This window comes from Phoxinus phoxinus, assembly GCF_949152265.1.
Source record: "Phoxinus phoxinus genome assembly, chromosome: 25".
Classification (NCBI taxonomy): Eukaryota; Metazoa; Chordata; class Actinopteri; order Cypriniformes; family Leuciscidae; genus Phoxinus; species Phoxinus phoxinus.
Genome location: NC_136900.1, coordinates 5743053 through 5757880, shown reverse-complemented (window position 1 = coordinate 5757880; position 14828 = coordinate 5743053). Strand labels below are relative to the sequence as shown.

The 14828-nt window shown below is 41.9% G+C and overlaps 2 protein-coding genes across 5 annotated transcripts in view; one reads left to right on the top strand and one right to left on the bottom strand.

Moving 5' to 3' along the window:
• The window catches only part of spire2 (spire-type actin nucleation factor 2), a 114405-nt gene extending 99937 nt beyond the window's left edge, over positions 1-14468 (top strand). For 3 of the 4 annotated variants that reach the window (XM_079603000.1, XM_079603001.1, XM_079602999.1), the window contains 5 exons: positions 2726-2863; positions 2959-3026; positions 3154-3181; positions 8820-8911; positions 13582-14468. In XM_079603000.1, the coding sequence (XP_079459126.1) occupies positions 2726-2863; positions 2959-3026; positions 3154-3181; positions 8820-8911; positions 13582-13798 (543 nt within the window). In that variant the 3' untranslated portion in view covers positions 13799-14468. The remainder of the gene's footprint in view (positions 1-2725; positions 2864-2958; positions 3027-3153; positions 3182-8819; positions 8912-13581) is intronic. The other variant, XR_013796428.1, reaches the window with a different exon arrangement.
• Positions 1-14828, bottom strand: part of LOC306993338 (uncharacterized protein) — a 50737-nt gene that overhangs the window by 18296 nt on the left and 17613 nt on the right. The window lies entirely within an intron of this gene.

The following is a 14828-nucleotide window of genomic DNA, read 5'->3' as shown; positions in this document are numbered from 1 at the left end:
TACTGGACGAATCAACCCAGGTTCCCAGTTTTGATGCGACTGAAGAGTACTGCCCCGTGGCCGGTTCCAGTGAGGAGAGACCTCCTCTCGCAGGCCAAGGGCTCGATTTTGCATCCTCGCCCGGAGCTCTGGTCCCTACACGTATGGGCCATAAACGGGTACCCGCTAACCTCCCAAAGGGAGTGTTAGACACGATCGAACAGGCTAGGGCTCCGTCTACTAGACGGCTCTACGCTTCCAAATGGTCGGTGTTCTCTGGCTGGTGTTCAGACCAAGGTCTGTCACCGCTCCAGTGCGGGGAAACGGAGATTCTCTCCTTCCTCCAAGAACTGTTGGATAAGGGAGAACCCCATCCACGCTCAAAGTCTATGTGGCTGCCATATCAGCGTTCGTTAATCCAACGCTTGGCCATTCACTGGGCAGAAACGACCTGGTGGTCCGTTTCCTTAGAGGAGCCAGGAGGTTAAACCCTCCAAGGCCTCCTTCAGTCCCCGTTTGGGACCTTTCTACAATGTTGAACGCTATGAAAGGGGCCCCTTTCGAGCCTATTCACTCAGTTGACATGAAACACCTGTCTTTTAAGACCGTGTTTCTTCTGGCTCTCGCTTCAGTGAAGCGTGTGGGGGATTTGCAAGCGCTCTCAGTTAGAGCTTCTTGTATGGAGTTCGGGCCAAACGACTCTGTAGTCGTGTTGAAACCGAAGCATGGGTACGTACCTAAGTCCCTCAACACACCGTTCAGGGCTCAGGTCATCTCCCTGTCGGCCCTGCCGGCCTCGGAGGACGGAAATAGCTCCCTTTGCCCGGTCAGGGCATTAAGAGCTTATGTGTCCCGCTCTGCTGTTTTTCGACAGACGGAGCAGCTCTTTGTTTCGTTCAGTGGGCGCTCTAAAGGGCGAGCCGCGACGAAACAGAGTCTATCTCGATGGGTAGTGGATGCCATTGCGCTAGCCTACGCATCTAGAGGTTTGGATTGCCCCCTGGGCATCAGAGCACATTCTACGAGAGGCATGGCCTCTTCGTGGGCTTGGTATAGTGGAATCTCGCTACAAGATATCTGTATGGCGGCAGGCTGGGCCTCCCCGTCTACATTTATACGGTTATATAACCTAGAGGTTCCTGCGCTGCAGGCTAAACTGCTCTCGGTCTAGAAGACTATGTTTTAGTGTTCCTGCCCCGCGTTGCGGCCCAGGTCACTTCAATGTTTAAGCATCACTCACTGACATGGTGTCCCATGAGCATGCTATTACCCCTCATATATATATTTATATTAATCATATATATGTTATTATGCCCTTAGAGGCACTACTATAAAGGGATGATGCTATTTTAGCCGCTCTCCCTATACTTCTTGGGGTAGGCACTTGTATGCCAGGGCGCGCGCGCCCTTAGGTGTCTGTGTCGGTCCAAGAGCACGCACGGCGTTTTACATGGGGTTCCCGTAGCGTTCTTTTGACGCAGTACGAGAGAACTCTACGTAAGAGAACGTACTCGGTTACTAACGTAACCTCGGTTCTCTCTAGGAGAGGGAACGAGTACTGCGTCTCATGCCGTGCGTGCCCACGCTGCGTCGCTTTCGTGACAAAAATCGGTGTGTTAGACAGCTATGCTCGTATTTATAGGCCTAGGCCACGCCTGTTTCGGCGGGAGATGACGCAGAATGGGCGCGAAGCGTCCTCATTGGTCAGCGTCTCTGGCCTCGCATAGGCTGTGCTTTTCTGGCGGAGCAGCCAATGGGTGAGCGATATTGCTCCGCCTAAGGTTGTATGCTACAGAAAAGCGTTTTACATGTTTACAAAATTAAGGATTAATTTTTAGGCTTCAATCTCGACAAAGAAATACTTTCCCGTAGCGTTCTTTCGACGCAGTACTCGTTCCCTCTCCTAGAGAGAACCGAGGTTACGTTAGTAACCGAGTACGTTTTTGACTGTTTTTCTGCTCAGTTAAAGGCCATAAATGCTGTGTTTATAAGTTTTGATGTGATTAAGGTGGTTTGTATTGTTGTTGCTAATTATTTGATAAGATATTGTGTCAGTAAATAGTTGTTTCTACTAAAAAAGTATGATTTTTTACATTACAAATCTTTAAATGCCTTTTTCTCAAAATGGGTTTTTTGTCATTCTCCAGTATTAACATCTCAGCCTATGTAGCACCCATGTACACCAAATTTTCCAGTTATACACTTAGCAGTATTCTGAAGATATGTTCAGAGGGATTTGTTAATAAATCATTCCTGGCCTGATTTATGGGACATTTTAATCCAAAAAATATGGCGAAAATCAATTTTTTAAGGCTATGGACAGTATATTTTGATTTCCTAGGTAATGAAAGCATATATTCTGAAATCCCTCTGAACATCTTTTTTCATCTTGTGTGTAAACAAAATGAAAAAAGAATTTTGCACCTGGCTTTATCATATGTCCAGATCTATCTACCGAAAATATATGCAAAAGTGTGCATATTTAATGAGATAATACCTAATTTGCATAATTAAACATACAAATTTCAAAAACTTGTAATACATTTTTTTTATGAACTTGTGTAAGTAATCAACTGAGGAAGTTTCATGGTGATATCTATTATTTAAAAATTGTACCCTATTCACCTGTAGTGTCTCGGCTTAACAAAATTTCCCCTATAGTGATCCATTGTAAGTGGACTACATTATTGTAAAATTGTTACAGACTGAAGAACCTGAGTCTTCTCTTTATCTCACTCTCACACAGGAGGAATTCTGTCATCCAGTCGACAGTCTGGCCTTAACAGTAGATGAGGTCATCAACGTGCGCCGGATACTTGTCAAGGCTGAGATGGAGAAATACATGCAGAACAAAGAGCTTTTTAATAATCTGAGGAAGGGCAAGGTGTGAATGTGTGTATGATTCATGGATAATTTGAGTAACATCAGTCCAACAGCCCAAACTGTGTTTGTCTTTGTTTTGTTCATCTTGTTTCTTAGATATGTTGCTGTTGTCGAGTAAAGTTTCCACTGTTTTCATGGCCGTCCAGGTGCCTCCTGTGTAAAAGGTCTCAGTTTCATTTTCATAAATATTTAAATAGATATTACATATCATAGACAATAACTGAAACAAGGAATATTAACATGGTCTGATTCACGGTTTTGAACATTCAGTTGTGATTCTTTCTCTTTTAGGTCTGTCTGCAACTGTTGTAGTGCAAAGGTACTAAATATTTATTTCATATAAACCTCATGTAGCTCTATAGTAGTACGTGTCAAACTCCGCTGCTGTAGGGCTGCTGTCCTGCAGACTGTTACTCCAACCAGCTCCAAAACACCCGGCTGGACGTTTCATCTCAAAGACCTTGATTAGCTGGTTCAGGTGTTTAATTAGGGTTGGAGCTGAACTCTGCAGGACAGTAGGCGAATCCCAAACAGCATTTTTGCAACCTTCAAGGGCACTTCGGGAAGAGGCGCCATGTATAGGGGCGTTCCAAAAGAAAGTGAACATTTACATTTATTAGTCAAGTCGAGTCACCTTCATTTATATAGCGCTTTTAACAGTATGGATTGTTTCAAAGCAGCTTTACAGTGATAAATGAAATAAGATCATTAGTCATTAACTAAGGGGGCGCTAACACGACACCGTGTTAACAGAAAACCCTTAACGCGCTCCGGCCGCCCATCCGCACAAAAAGTGCCTGGTGTCTCGAGAACGCACTCTCTGAAATAGGTTAGAAGGTGCAAACGATTATCCGTTTTCTCTGCGCAAACCTCAGAAACGTAAACCCGCGAAAATGCAGGCGGCACTGTCTGCTGTTCGGTCGATAGGTATGCGCGTTTGAATATATATGTGCGCAGGCGTGTAGTCCTTCACAAATCAACCCTCAACAAACTACTTGTTAGGCCTTAAAAATAATAATTCAGAAATGTTTGTCGCGTCTGCGTAGCCACGCAAACCGGAATTATCCCGACAACGTTTTATCTGTACAGAGGTAAAGGGAAAGAGGCCTTCACAGGGGAGAGACTAGGTGACACTTCAGGACTGCGTTGTCACCATGTCTAGGCGCAGATCCTTCTTCAGATCTGGATACGGCCTGGATCCGGCGGACTGCGGTAAACCTCGGGATAAACAGAGAGTGTAGCGTAGCGGAGCGGAGCATATTAGCGTAGACGTACCAAGTACATCAGGATTTATGGGAAGTGTTCCCGGTCCCGGCTGATCTAAACTATGCAGCCTAACATTGAGTTATAGAAGTCTATAATGTGTTATGTGAATGCTAGGTCAAAGAGATGTGTCTTTAATCTAGCTTTGAACTGACAGAGTGTGTCTGCTTCCCGAACAATGTTAGGAAGACTGTTCCAAAGTTTTGGTGCTAAATAGGAAAAGGATCTACCGCCAGCAGTCGATTTTAATATTCTAGGTATTATTAACTGGCCGGAATTTTGAGATCGCAGTAGACGTGAAGGACTATAATGTGTTAAGAGCTCGCTCAAGTACTGCGGAGGTAAACCATTTAGTGCTTTGTAAGTGATCAGCAATATTTTCAAATGTATACATTATTTAATAGGGAGCCAATGCAGTGTTGACAGAACGGGGCTAATATGGTCATACTTCCTAGTTCTGGTAAGAACTCGAGCTGCTGCGTTTTGGACAAGCTGTAGTTTGTTTATTAAGCGTGTCGAGCAACCACCCAGTAAAGCATTACAATAATCTAGCCTTGAGGTCATAAACGCGTGAACTAATTGTTCTGCATTTTTCATTGAGAGCATATGACGTAATTTAGATATATTTTTTATATGAAAAAATGATTTTTTACAGATACTAGACATGTGACTTTCAAATGAAAGATTGGTATCAAAGAGCACACCCAGGTTCCTAACCGACGACGAGGACTTGACAGAGCAGCCATCAAGTGTTAGACAGTACTCTAGGTTATTACGTGTGGAAGTTTTTCGTCCAATAATTAGAATCTCTGTTTTTTTCTGAATTTAGTAGTAGGAAATTGCTAGTCATCCAGTTTTTTATATCAGCTATGCATTCCGTTAATTTTGTGAATTGATAAGTTTCATCAGGACATGAAGAAATATAGAGCTGAATATCGTCGGCATAACAGTGAAAGCTAATTTCATGTTTCCTAATGATATTTCCTAATGGTAGCATGTACAGAGGGAACAGCAGCGGTCCTAGTACTGAGCCTTGTGGTACGCCATACTGAACTTGTGATCGATAAGACATCTCTTCATTTACTGCTACAAACTGAAAACGGTCAGATAAGTATGATTTAAACCATGCTAGTGCAATTCCACTAATGCCAACAAAAGTATATTTAAAAGGATGTTGTGGTCAATGGTGTCAAATGCAGCATTAAGATCCAGTAACACTAATAGAGAGATACAACCACGATCGGATGATAAGAGCAAATCAATTGTGACTCTAACGAGAGCTGTCTCGGTACTATGGTTACTATGATTTAACGAGTTTAGAAAATTCTTCCTCTCCTATAGCAATGAATGAATCAATTTTTTTGTCAGGGAGACTACAATGCACTCCCTGATGCGATGTAGTAGACGGTTGCATAGTTATAATTCTCTCCCTGATATTATCATAAAAGTAAAGAAGTTCATAAAGTCATTACTGCTGTGCTGCTTGGAAACGACTGAGCTTGAAGCTTTATTTTTCGTTAGTTTTGCCACTGTTTCAAATAAATACCTATGTTTATGTTTATTTTCTTCTAATAGGGTTGACAAATAAGCAGATCTAGCAGCTTTTAAAGCCTCTCTGTAAGCAATCAAGCTCTCCTTCCATGAAATCCGAAATACCTCTAGTTTTGTTTTCTTCCAGTTTTTCTGGCTTCTCTCTTAAGGGCCTGAGTGTGCTCGTTGTGCCACGGCGTTGGACTTTGTTCTTTAATCTTCTTTCAGCGCAACGGAGCAACTGTGTCTAAAGTGCTGGAAAAGACAGAGTTTAAGGTTTCTGTCGCAATATCGAGTTTGTCTAAGCTATCCGGGATGCTGAGATGATGAAATTGACCAGGAAGATTATTAATAAAGCAATCTTTAGTGGCAGAAGTGATAGGTCTAACATATTTGTAACATGAAGTCGGCTTTGCATCCTTGGCTAAATTAAGTTTACACAAGACTAGATAATAATCTGCAGAATTTCAACGGCATCAACATTGATTCCATGTGATAATATTAGATCTAGAGTATGATTACGACAATGAGTCGGTTCTGACACGTGTTGTCTAACTCCAATAGAGTTAAGAATGTCTTTAAATGCCAATCCCAATGCATCTTTTTCGTTTAGGACTTTATCTGCAGCCAATACTAACTCTGATAGAAAATCCGCAAATTCTTTGATAAAGTCTATATGGTACCCTGGTGGCCTGTATACAGTAGCCAGCACAAATCTCAAACGTGATTTATCATTTACACTCAAAATTGTTATATTAAGCACCAACACTTCAAAATAATTAAATTTGAAACTAGACTTCTTAGTAATTCTGAAAATATTACTATAAATTACAGCAACACCTCCCCCTCTGCCTTTCAGACGAGGTTCATATTTATAACAGTAATCTTGTGGGGTTGAGTCGTTAAAATAATGTAATTGTTTGGTGTTAGCCAGGTGTCTGTTAAACACAGCACATCTAGGTTATGGTCTGTAATCATATCATTAACAAAAGTGCTTTTGAAGTAAGAGATCGAATATTCAGCAACCCGAGCTTTATCACTTGGTCATTTGTATTATATCTGTTTTTTTATTTGTTTTGAACATCAATTAAATTTTTACCCTTAGATGGGTTTGGACATTTTTTGTATTTCCTTATTGTGGGAACAACACACAGTCTCTATATGATGATATCTAGGTGAAAGAGGCTCTATGTGATGGGGTTTATCTGACCTGGGTGACGTTAGACAGCTAGCAGACGGTCGGTTTAGCCAGTCTGTCTGCTTCCTGACCTGAGCCCCAGATTAATTTAGCAGATGCTTTTATCCATGAGAACAATAGAAGCAGTTAAACTAACAATAGGACAACAATATGCAAGTGCTATGATCATTAACAGTTTAATCTAACGCAGTGTGTGTACTTTTTTTATATATATTTTTATTTATTTATAAACATAATAGATATAGAATAGAAGATATAGAATAGAAGAAGTATTAATGGATCCAGTGTTGCCGAAAAAGGTCTTCAGCTGTTTCTTGAAAATGGCCACGGACTCAGCAGCTCTGATTCAGTTGGGCAGGTCAGACCAGGAAAAGGTCCGAACAACTGAAATTGTTTTTAAACGAAATTGAAATTATTCAAAGCCTTCACGAAGGGCCCTTTCACAAGTCCGTTAGCGAAGGGAGCATGTGATGGTCACTTCAAGGAAGTCATTTAATCGTTTATGGTCATGTGACCCAGGTTGACCTTGTGATTCATTTTAAATCTAGTTGGAGTTAACGTATAAACAGAATAATTCAATTTGTTTGGTTGTGATAAATTACACACATTTTTGTCATGCATTTCATATTAAGTTTTATAAAAAGTTTCATAGGTAAGGAATGTGTTTAATTTTTAATGTTTGGTGCTTAACTTATAGAGTTAGGAGCAGATCAGGAACGCACACACACACACACACACACACACACACACACACACACACACACACACACACACACACACACACACACACACACACACACACACACACACACAAAGCTTATTTTAAAAACGTCATTATAAATGTAGATTTATCTGTATCATTTTAACAGCAAAAATAAGATATTCCTGTTGTCGCTGCTTTGCGCGTTGTCATGTTGGCACGTGAAGCTAATGAGGAAATTATGTGGTCTTTAGTTGCTCCCTTCGCCAAGTGCGTTCCAAACTACATTGACACGCTAGTGCCCTGCTGTCTCCAAAGTCCCACTTCAAGGGCTCTGGCACAGGGATGCTCACTTCCCATTGGAATCTGCCCAGTGGCCCTCCAGAAACTGAGTTTGACACCCCAATATGTTTCAATGTTTAGTGTCATCCATGTAACAAAGATGTTACTTTACAAACTTGTCCATCCACAAATCATAAGTAGTTCTCGCCAAATGATACTTGGTTAGTCCACCTCTTTTTTTCTTCAGTAAACAGATTTGACATTGGACGCTGTATAGAAGTTTTTGAGAGAAAAAAAGTTCTTATCAGCATTTACTTTAATTTATGACCATGAACTACATAGGATCAATAGTAGCCTATGCTAAACTAATAGCATGACTTTGCATTTTCCGGTGGACGACAGTGAGAAAACCTGTGTTAACTGGCCTACAAATTCCAGAAACAGTACAATCTTTACTGGCCTGAAATCATATTTTCATATTTATAGTTTATAGTTGATCTATATCTATTTATTTAACATGTTCTGTACCCAGTGAAGATATGTTATAGCTTCATAGAATTATAATGGCAAGTGAACCCATATTTAATGTGTACGGCTGTGTATTTTTTTAGTCTGTGTAGTTTTTATCATGGTTTTTGAGGATGGGACAATGTCATAAAATGTTGGCATCTGCCAGTAATCGATGAATTTCCTCCAAAATATAATAATTGTTTGATTGGTTGCACAGCCTTAAATGTCAGCAACAAATTATATCTTCCAAAAGCATATACGTTTATTTATTTTGCTAACTTGCTTTTTGCATGATTATTGTATTATATGTTACATTCTATTCTATTATTACCTGCTCTCCCACCATTCGAGGACCACGGGCTTCTTGTTTAAAATTGTTTGCTAAACTCTGTTTTCTCAATTAATTCTAATAACACATTATTTCAAACTCACAAACTCCATGAGTGATTTTGCTTTAATTTGTCCTTTTAACAGATGAAGATTCCCTACAAAAAGATGGCACACATTCCAGTGTACACTGTGGGATTTCACAGCAGTGCGAAGAGTCACAAGAGTGATGTCTATAAGTGAGTAAATATATACTATGTCTAAGTTAAAGGATTACAGCCACATTCCACACTGGGAACGGTCTGTGCTCACATCCTAAAAAAATGTTAAATATGCTTGTTTAGTAGCCTACAGTACTTCCGGTATATATTACTGTAGTCAGGGCTTGTCCAGTAAGCATTTGATGTGGGTTAAAATAAGTTTGACAATCACATATTGACCTGTCGCTGGTGATGGATACAACTTTGCATAAGTAGGAGAGTTTACTTATGTCGATAGCATTCTGACTCAAACCTGTCTCCTCTCATCACACTCACTAATTAGTGCTGTGTATTTCATTTTGGATTTTTCGAAGTTGTAAATAAAAGAAAGATTATTGTGGTATGTTTTACAAGAAAATACAGTTTCACTCTTTCTACTTCAAAGTTTCATGTTTAATTGAATGTGTTACTTGCAGTTTCTTTGTAATTGTTACATTTCCTAGCAATTTCTGAGTGAAAATTGTTTCTACACCATTTGTTTTTCAGTGTGATGTTCAGCATGATTATTGCTTTTATTTAGGCTTTGTAAAAGCAATACAAACCCTAAGTAAAATTCTCCTAACCATAATTATTACATAACTCCTGATTTTTTAAACTAATTTTAAACTTTTACTTTTTAAACTAAATCAGACTTACAGTTTATGGCAGTGGATAATAAAAAGGCAGAAAAATCCCATAAATTGAAGGAGGGACCCAAGCTATATCTCGAGGTCAAGAGTGTTATCAGGTGTATTCAGATGTAAAGTGTTTTTTTAAGCAAACTCACAACTGTATATTAGTTTATGTGTATAAAGAGAAAGTGTGTATTTTAATGGCGCATTCCCCTTGCGAAGGGTCACTATGCAACCTTGATAAGCGCATATGCACCAAATCTGGATGCTGAAGAAAGCATCAAAGACACTTTTTACGAGTCTCTTCTCACGGCTCTCCTTAAAGTTCCTCATACTGATAAACGTGTACTTCTGGGAGACTTCAATGTCAGAGTAGGCACCAGCAACATGCTTTGGTCTGGGGTAATTTGGAAAAATGGATTAGGCAACATGAACAGGAACGGCCTGTGACTGCTCTCCCTCTGCTCTGAGCACAAACTGGTCATAACCAACACAACTTTCCAAATGAAAAACAAAAACAAAGCATCATGGATGCACCCCAGATCCAAACACTGGCACCTACTGGACTTCATTATAACCCGGCAACAAGATCTACATGAAATCTCCAACCCCCGAGCAATGCGTGGTGCGGAGTGGTGCAGATACTTTAGGTGTATCTGATCAGATCCAAGATACACCTAAAGGTCCGACCTCAACACACTAGGCACCAACCCTCAAGACGGCTCAACTCCCGAGCCCTAAAATCCCCTGACATCACTGCATCGTACCGTCGCTGCTTGGCTGATAACCTTTCCTCCGCTCTCATTTATCCCCTACACAATGCAGCGGAAAGCGCATGGGCTAACCTTAGCTCAGCTATACAACATGCCGCTACTGACACAATTGGTTTCACTTCCAAACGTCACCATGTCTGGTTTGACGACAGCTCCCCCGAAATACTCAACCTGGAGGAGAAGCGTAAAGCCGTCACTGCCCACCTTCTGGAGGAGAAGCGTAAAGCCATCACTGGCACTGCCCACCTTCTGGAGGAGAAGCGTAAAGCCGTCACTGCCCACCTTCTGGAGGAGAAGCGTAAAGCCGTCACTGCCCACCTTCTGGAGGAGAAGCGTAAAGCCATCACTGCCCACCTTCTGGAGGAGAAGCGTAAAGCCTTCACTGCCCACCTTCTGGAGGAGAAGCGTAAAGCCGTCACTGCCCACCTTCTGGAGGAGAAGCGTAAAGCCATCACTGGCACTGCCCACCTTCTGGAGGAGAAGCGTAAAGCCGTCACTGCCCACCTTCTGGAGGAGAAGCGTAAAGCCGTCACTGCCCACCTTCTGGAGGAGAAGCGTAAAGCCTTCACTGCCCACCTTCTGGAGGAGAAGCGTAAAGCCTTCACTGCCCACCTTCTGGAGGAGAAGCGTAAAGCCTTCACTGCCCACCTTCTGGAGGAGAAGCGTAAAGCCGTCACTGCCCACCTTCTGGAGGAGAAGCGTAAAGCCATCACTGCCCACCTTCTGGAGGAGAAGCGTAAAGCCGTCACTGCCCACCTTCTGGAGGAGAAGCGTAAAGCCGTCACTGCCCACCTTCTGGAGGAGAAGCGTAAAGCCGTCACTGCCCACCTTCTGGAGGAGAAGCGTAAAGCCTTCACTGCCCACCTTCTGGAGGAGAAGCGTAAAGCCTTCACTGCCCACCTTCTGGAGGAGAAGCGTAAAGCCGTCACTGCCCACCTTCTGGAGGAGAAGCGTAAAGCTGTCACTGCCCAACTTCTGGAGGAGAAGCGTAAAGCCTTCACTGCCCATCTCTCCAATCCACAATCTCCCTCTCTGCGCTCACACTGGAGTAATATCCGTGCTGAGGTGCAACGGCGGCTTCGGATAATGGAGAATGACTGGTGGCTGAGGAAAGCCCATGAAATCCAAGGCTATGTGGACACCAACAACTCTCCAGCTTTCTACGATGCAATAAAATCCCTATATGGACCCCAAAAATGCAGAATCACGCCTATCAGATCTACAGACGGCACAATACTGCACAAGGACAAACAAGGAATTCTTGAGCGTTGGGCTGAACATTTTAACAACCTCCTTAATCAAAATAATCCGACTGACCCCACTGTCCTGCAGAAAACTGTCCTCCCAAAGCTCCCGCCTGTGCATGAGCTCGATGACCCACCCAGGTCCTCAGAAGTCCTCGCAGCAGTACGACGCCTCTAGGACAATACATCTGCTGGTCCTGATGGCCCTGCAAAGGCTCTAACGAAAGGCGGGTACCTGCTCACCAAAAACCTCCACCAACTCATCATGATAATATGGGCACAAAAAACTGTTCCACAAGGCTGGAAAGACTCACACATTGTTACCATCCACAAAAAAAGTGTGACAAGTTCATCTGTGGAAACAGTCATGGCATATCCCTGCTCTCTGTGGCAGGGAAAGTATTAACGATGGTCATGCTGTTGACACCATTGACCGCCAAGTCCTTTGGGTCATTCTGGAGAAGTTTGGGGTGCCACCAAGGTTTCTGGACATCCTACAACAGTTTCACGTTGGCATGCAGGCTTGTGTGATTGCGGGTACATCTCAATCTCCCTCCTTTCCTGTGCAGGTAGGAGTGAAACAGGGGTGTGTACTGGCTCCAGTGATCTTCAACCTCTTCCTGGCAGCAGTCACCCCCCTCACCCGCAACTCCCTCAGCCCCGAAGAGGGTGTTTGCCTACAGTTTCGTCTGGACGGGAACCTCTTTAACCTCCGCCGCCTGCAAGCCATCATCAAGACCACTACCATCACAATTCATGAACTGCCCTACCGCAATGCAGCACACACTGGATGTTGTATGTGCAGTCTACCAAGCTTGTGGCCTACAAGTCAACATCCAAAAGACAGAGATCATTGCACAGACCACGGTCCCCACACCCACACCCCCTGAATCCTACATCCATGGCACACCAGTAAAGGTTGTTCAACACTTCCGCTACCTGGGAAGCATCCTAACACCCACCTGCCTCAGACAACGAGATCCAGGCATAAACCTCGCCTCCTCTGCCTTTGGTAGACATCAATCTCGAGTCTTTGTTAATAAAGATCTCCATACCTTCACCAAAGCGGCCTTCTACCAGGCAGTCTGCGTTTCCACTCGGCTGTTTGGTGCAGGAGCTTGGACCCCCAACCGCAGTCATATTCAGTGTCTCGAGGGCTTTCACATCAGATGCTCCAGCGCATACTAAGTGTCACATGGAAAAATAAAATCCCCCACACGGACATCCTACAGCACACCAACTCCAGCAGCATGGAGACAGCCCTTGCTATGCGGCAACTGTGATGGGTTGGACGTGTAATCCGCATGCCATCCTACCGCCTACCCCGGCAGGTCCTCTATGGGCATGTACGTTTTTTTATTTTTTAATAAGATTTTAAGCTTTACAATTTTGCCTTCAAATCTTCCAAACAAATTTGTCCCCAAGGTCTCTGTAACCTTGATTTGTACTTTTCTTTAAAGCAAAAGGGGTGTCAACTTTTTAAATCAACATTATGCCACACATTTAGACGTAAAATTTAATTAGTTTCATAATTGCTAAGCTTTTCACTGTTATTGAACTGAATCAACTCTGAACTGTCTTGAGCTAAATAAAGACACCATTGTCTTCTAAAGCTACTTAGTTCAATGGAATTTATTTTATAATTAAAGACATTCAACACTAATACTTTTGGTAACACTTTATTTTTTATAGTGTCCTTGTTACACATTACATATACAGTAGTTATTTTAGTGATAGCTATAAATGATGCTTAATTGCATGTAATAACCCTAAACCAAACCCTGTAGCAAGTACTTGTAGTTCATTAATATTACGCAAGGACGCCTTATAATAAAATAAAGTGTTACCATAGCCTACTTTTATTTTCTGTGAAGCTGTATTTAACAATTTTATCACTGTATAAATAAATGAAATTCAGTTGTTTTATTTGCTACATGACTGGAGATTTGTCATTAGAATGTGTGTGTGTGTGTGTGTGTGTGTGTGTGTGTGTGTGTGTGTGTGTGTGTGTGTGTCTGCAGGTCTCTGTGTTCTCTCTCCAGACACTCAGTCGAGGAAGAGTTTCCACACCTGTACGCCGCGGGCTGCAACCTGAGAGATGTGTGCTCGGACTGCACCAAGTTTGTGGCTGATGTCATTTCCTCCAGTCGCAGAAGCTTGGACTTCATCAACAACACACCAAAACGAAATAAACGGACAACCTCGACATATACACAACCACATCACAACCATGTGTGAATGTATCAGCAGATGTCTGAATCCAAGACTCTAAACTCCCTCAGAAATATTCACCGTGTGTTAGACGATATGAATCATTTCTGCCTTATCACCCCCTCCTGCACTATGTACATCTATCCACAATACTGTCTGTATAGATTAAGCGAGGCAATGCTTCACCCCCTTTAGAAAAAAATGGCACAAAAAGCTGTCACTGGGATTATAATATGTACACTTTTGGTACCAATATGTACCTTTGAGGCACTAATATGCACTCTTCAGCTACAGAGGTGTACCTTTTAAAAGAGTAGCGCCCCAGTGACAGCTTTTGTACCTTTTTTCTGAGGGTTCTGAAGGCTTATGGTAAAAAAAGACAATCCTTTTGCTTGATTTTTAGCTTGAAAATTATTATAGCGGATCCAGGACTGTCCATGCTTAGCAGACATCCTTATACAGTAAATGCATATTTCTAATAGCAAATGTATTTTTATGCTATGGGACTCGATCTATTTAGCACCAGAGTGTCATGTAATTACCTTGGGACTGATTTGTGAAAGTGAAGGTCAGAATGAAGCAGATAATATCTTATTCTCAATAGAATAAAGTGGCCTTTTAATCCGCAGCTCGAGCTCATGTTTAACTCACTCTTATTTTGTAAGGTCTGCAAGTATGCAATAAAACCAATGCACACAAAACTGCTGCGCTCTCCAATGCGCTTTTTTCCTATTTCAGAGGAGACCATATGTGGTGTATTTTCTGATTATTGCGTTATATATTATTATGTGTTATTAAAAAAGACTATGGATGAATATCTCAAAACCTGTCAAGAACATCTTCAAGACACACTTTACCCCAAAATTCAAAAGAAAAAAACTACATTGATATTTTGCTCAAAGAAAACGAACAATTTATTAATTTCTGAGCTTTTTTGCACATACGCAAGTGATGAAAATGATTTATCATTTATTAACTGTAAATAAATTAACAATCTGTACATGAAAGCTGAGCCGAGACATTTAGAGTATGAATAACACTTTAAAGAAAATGAGAA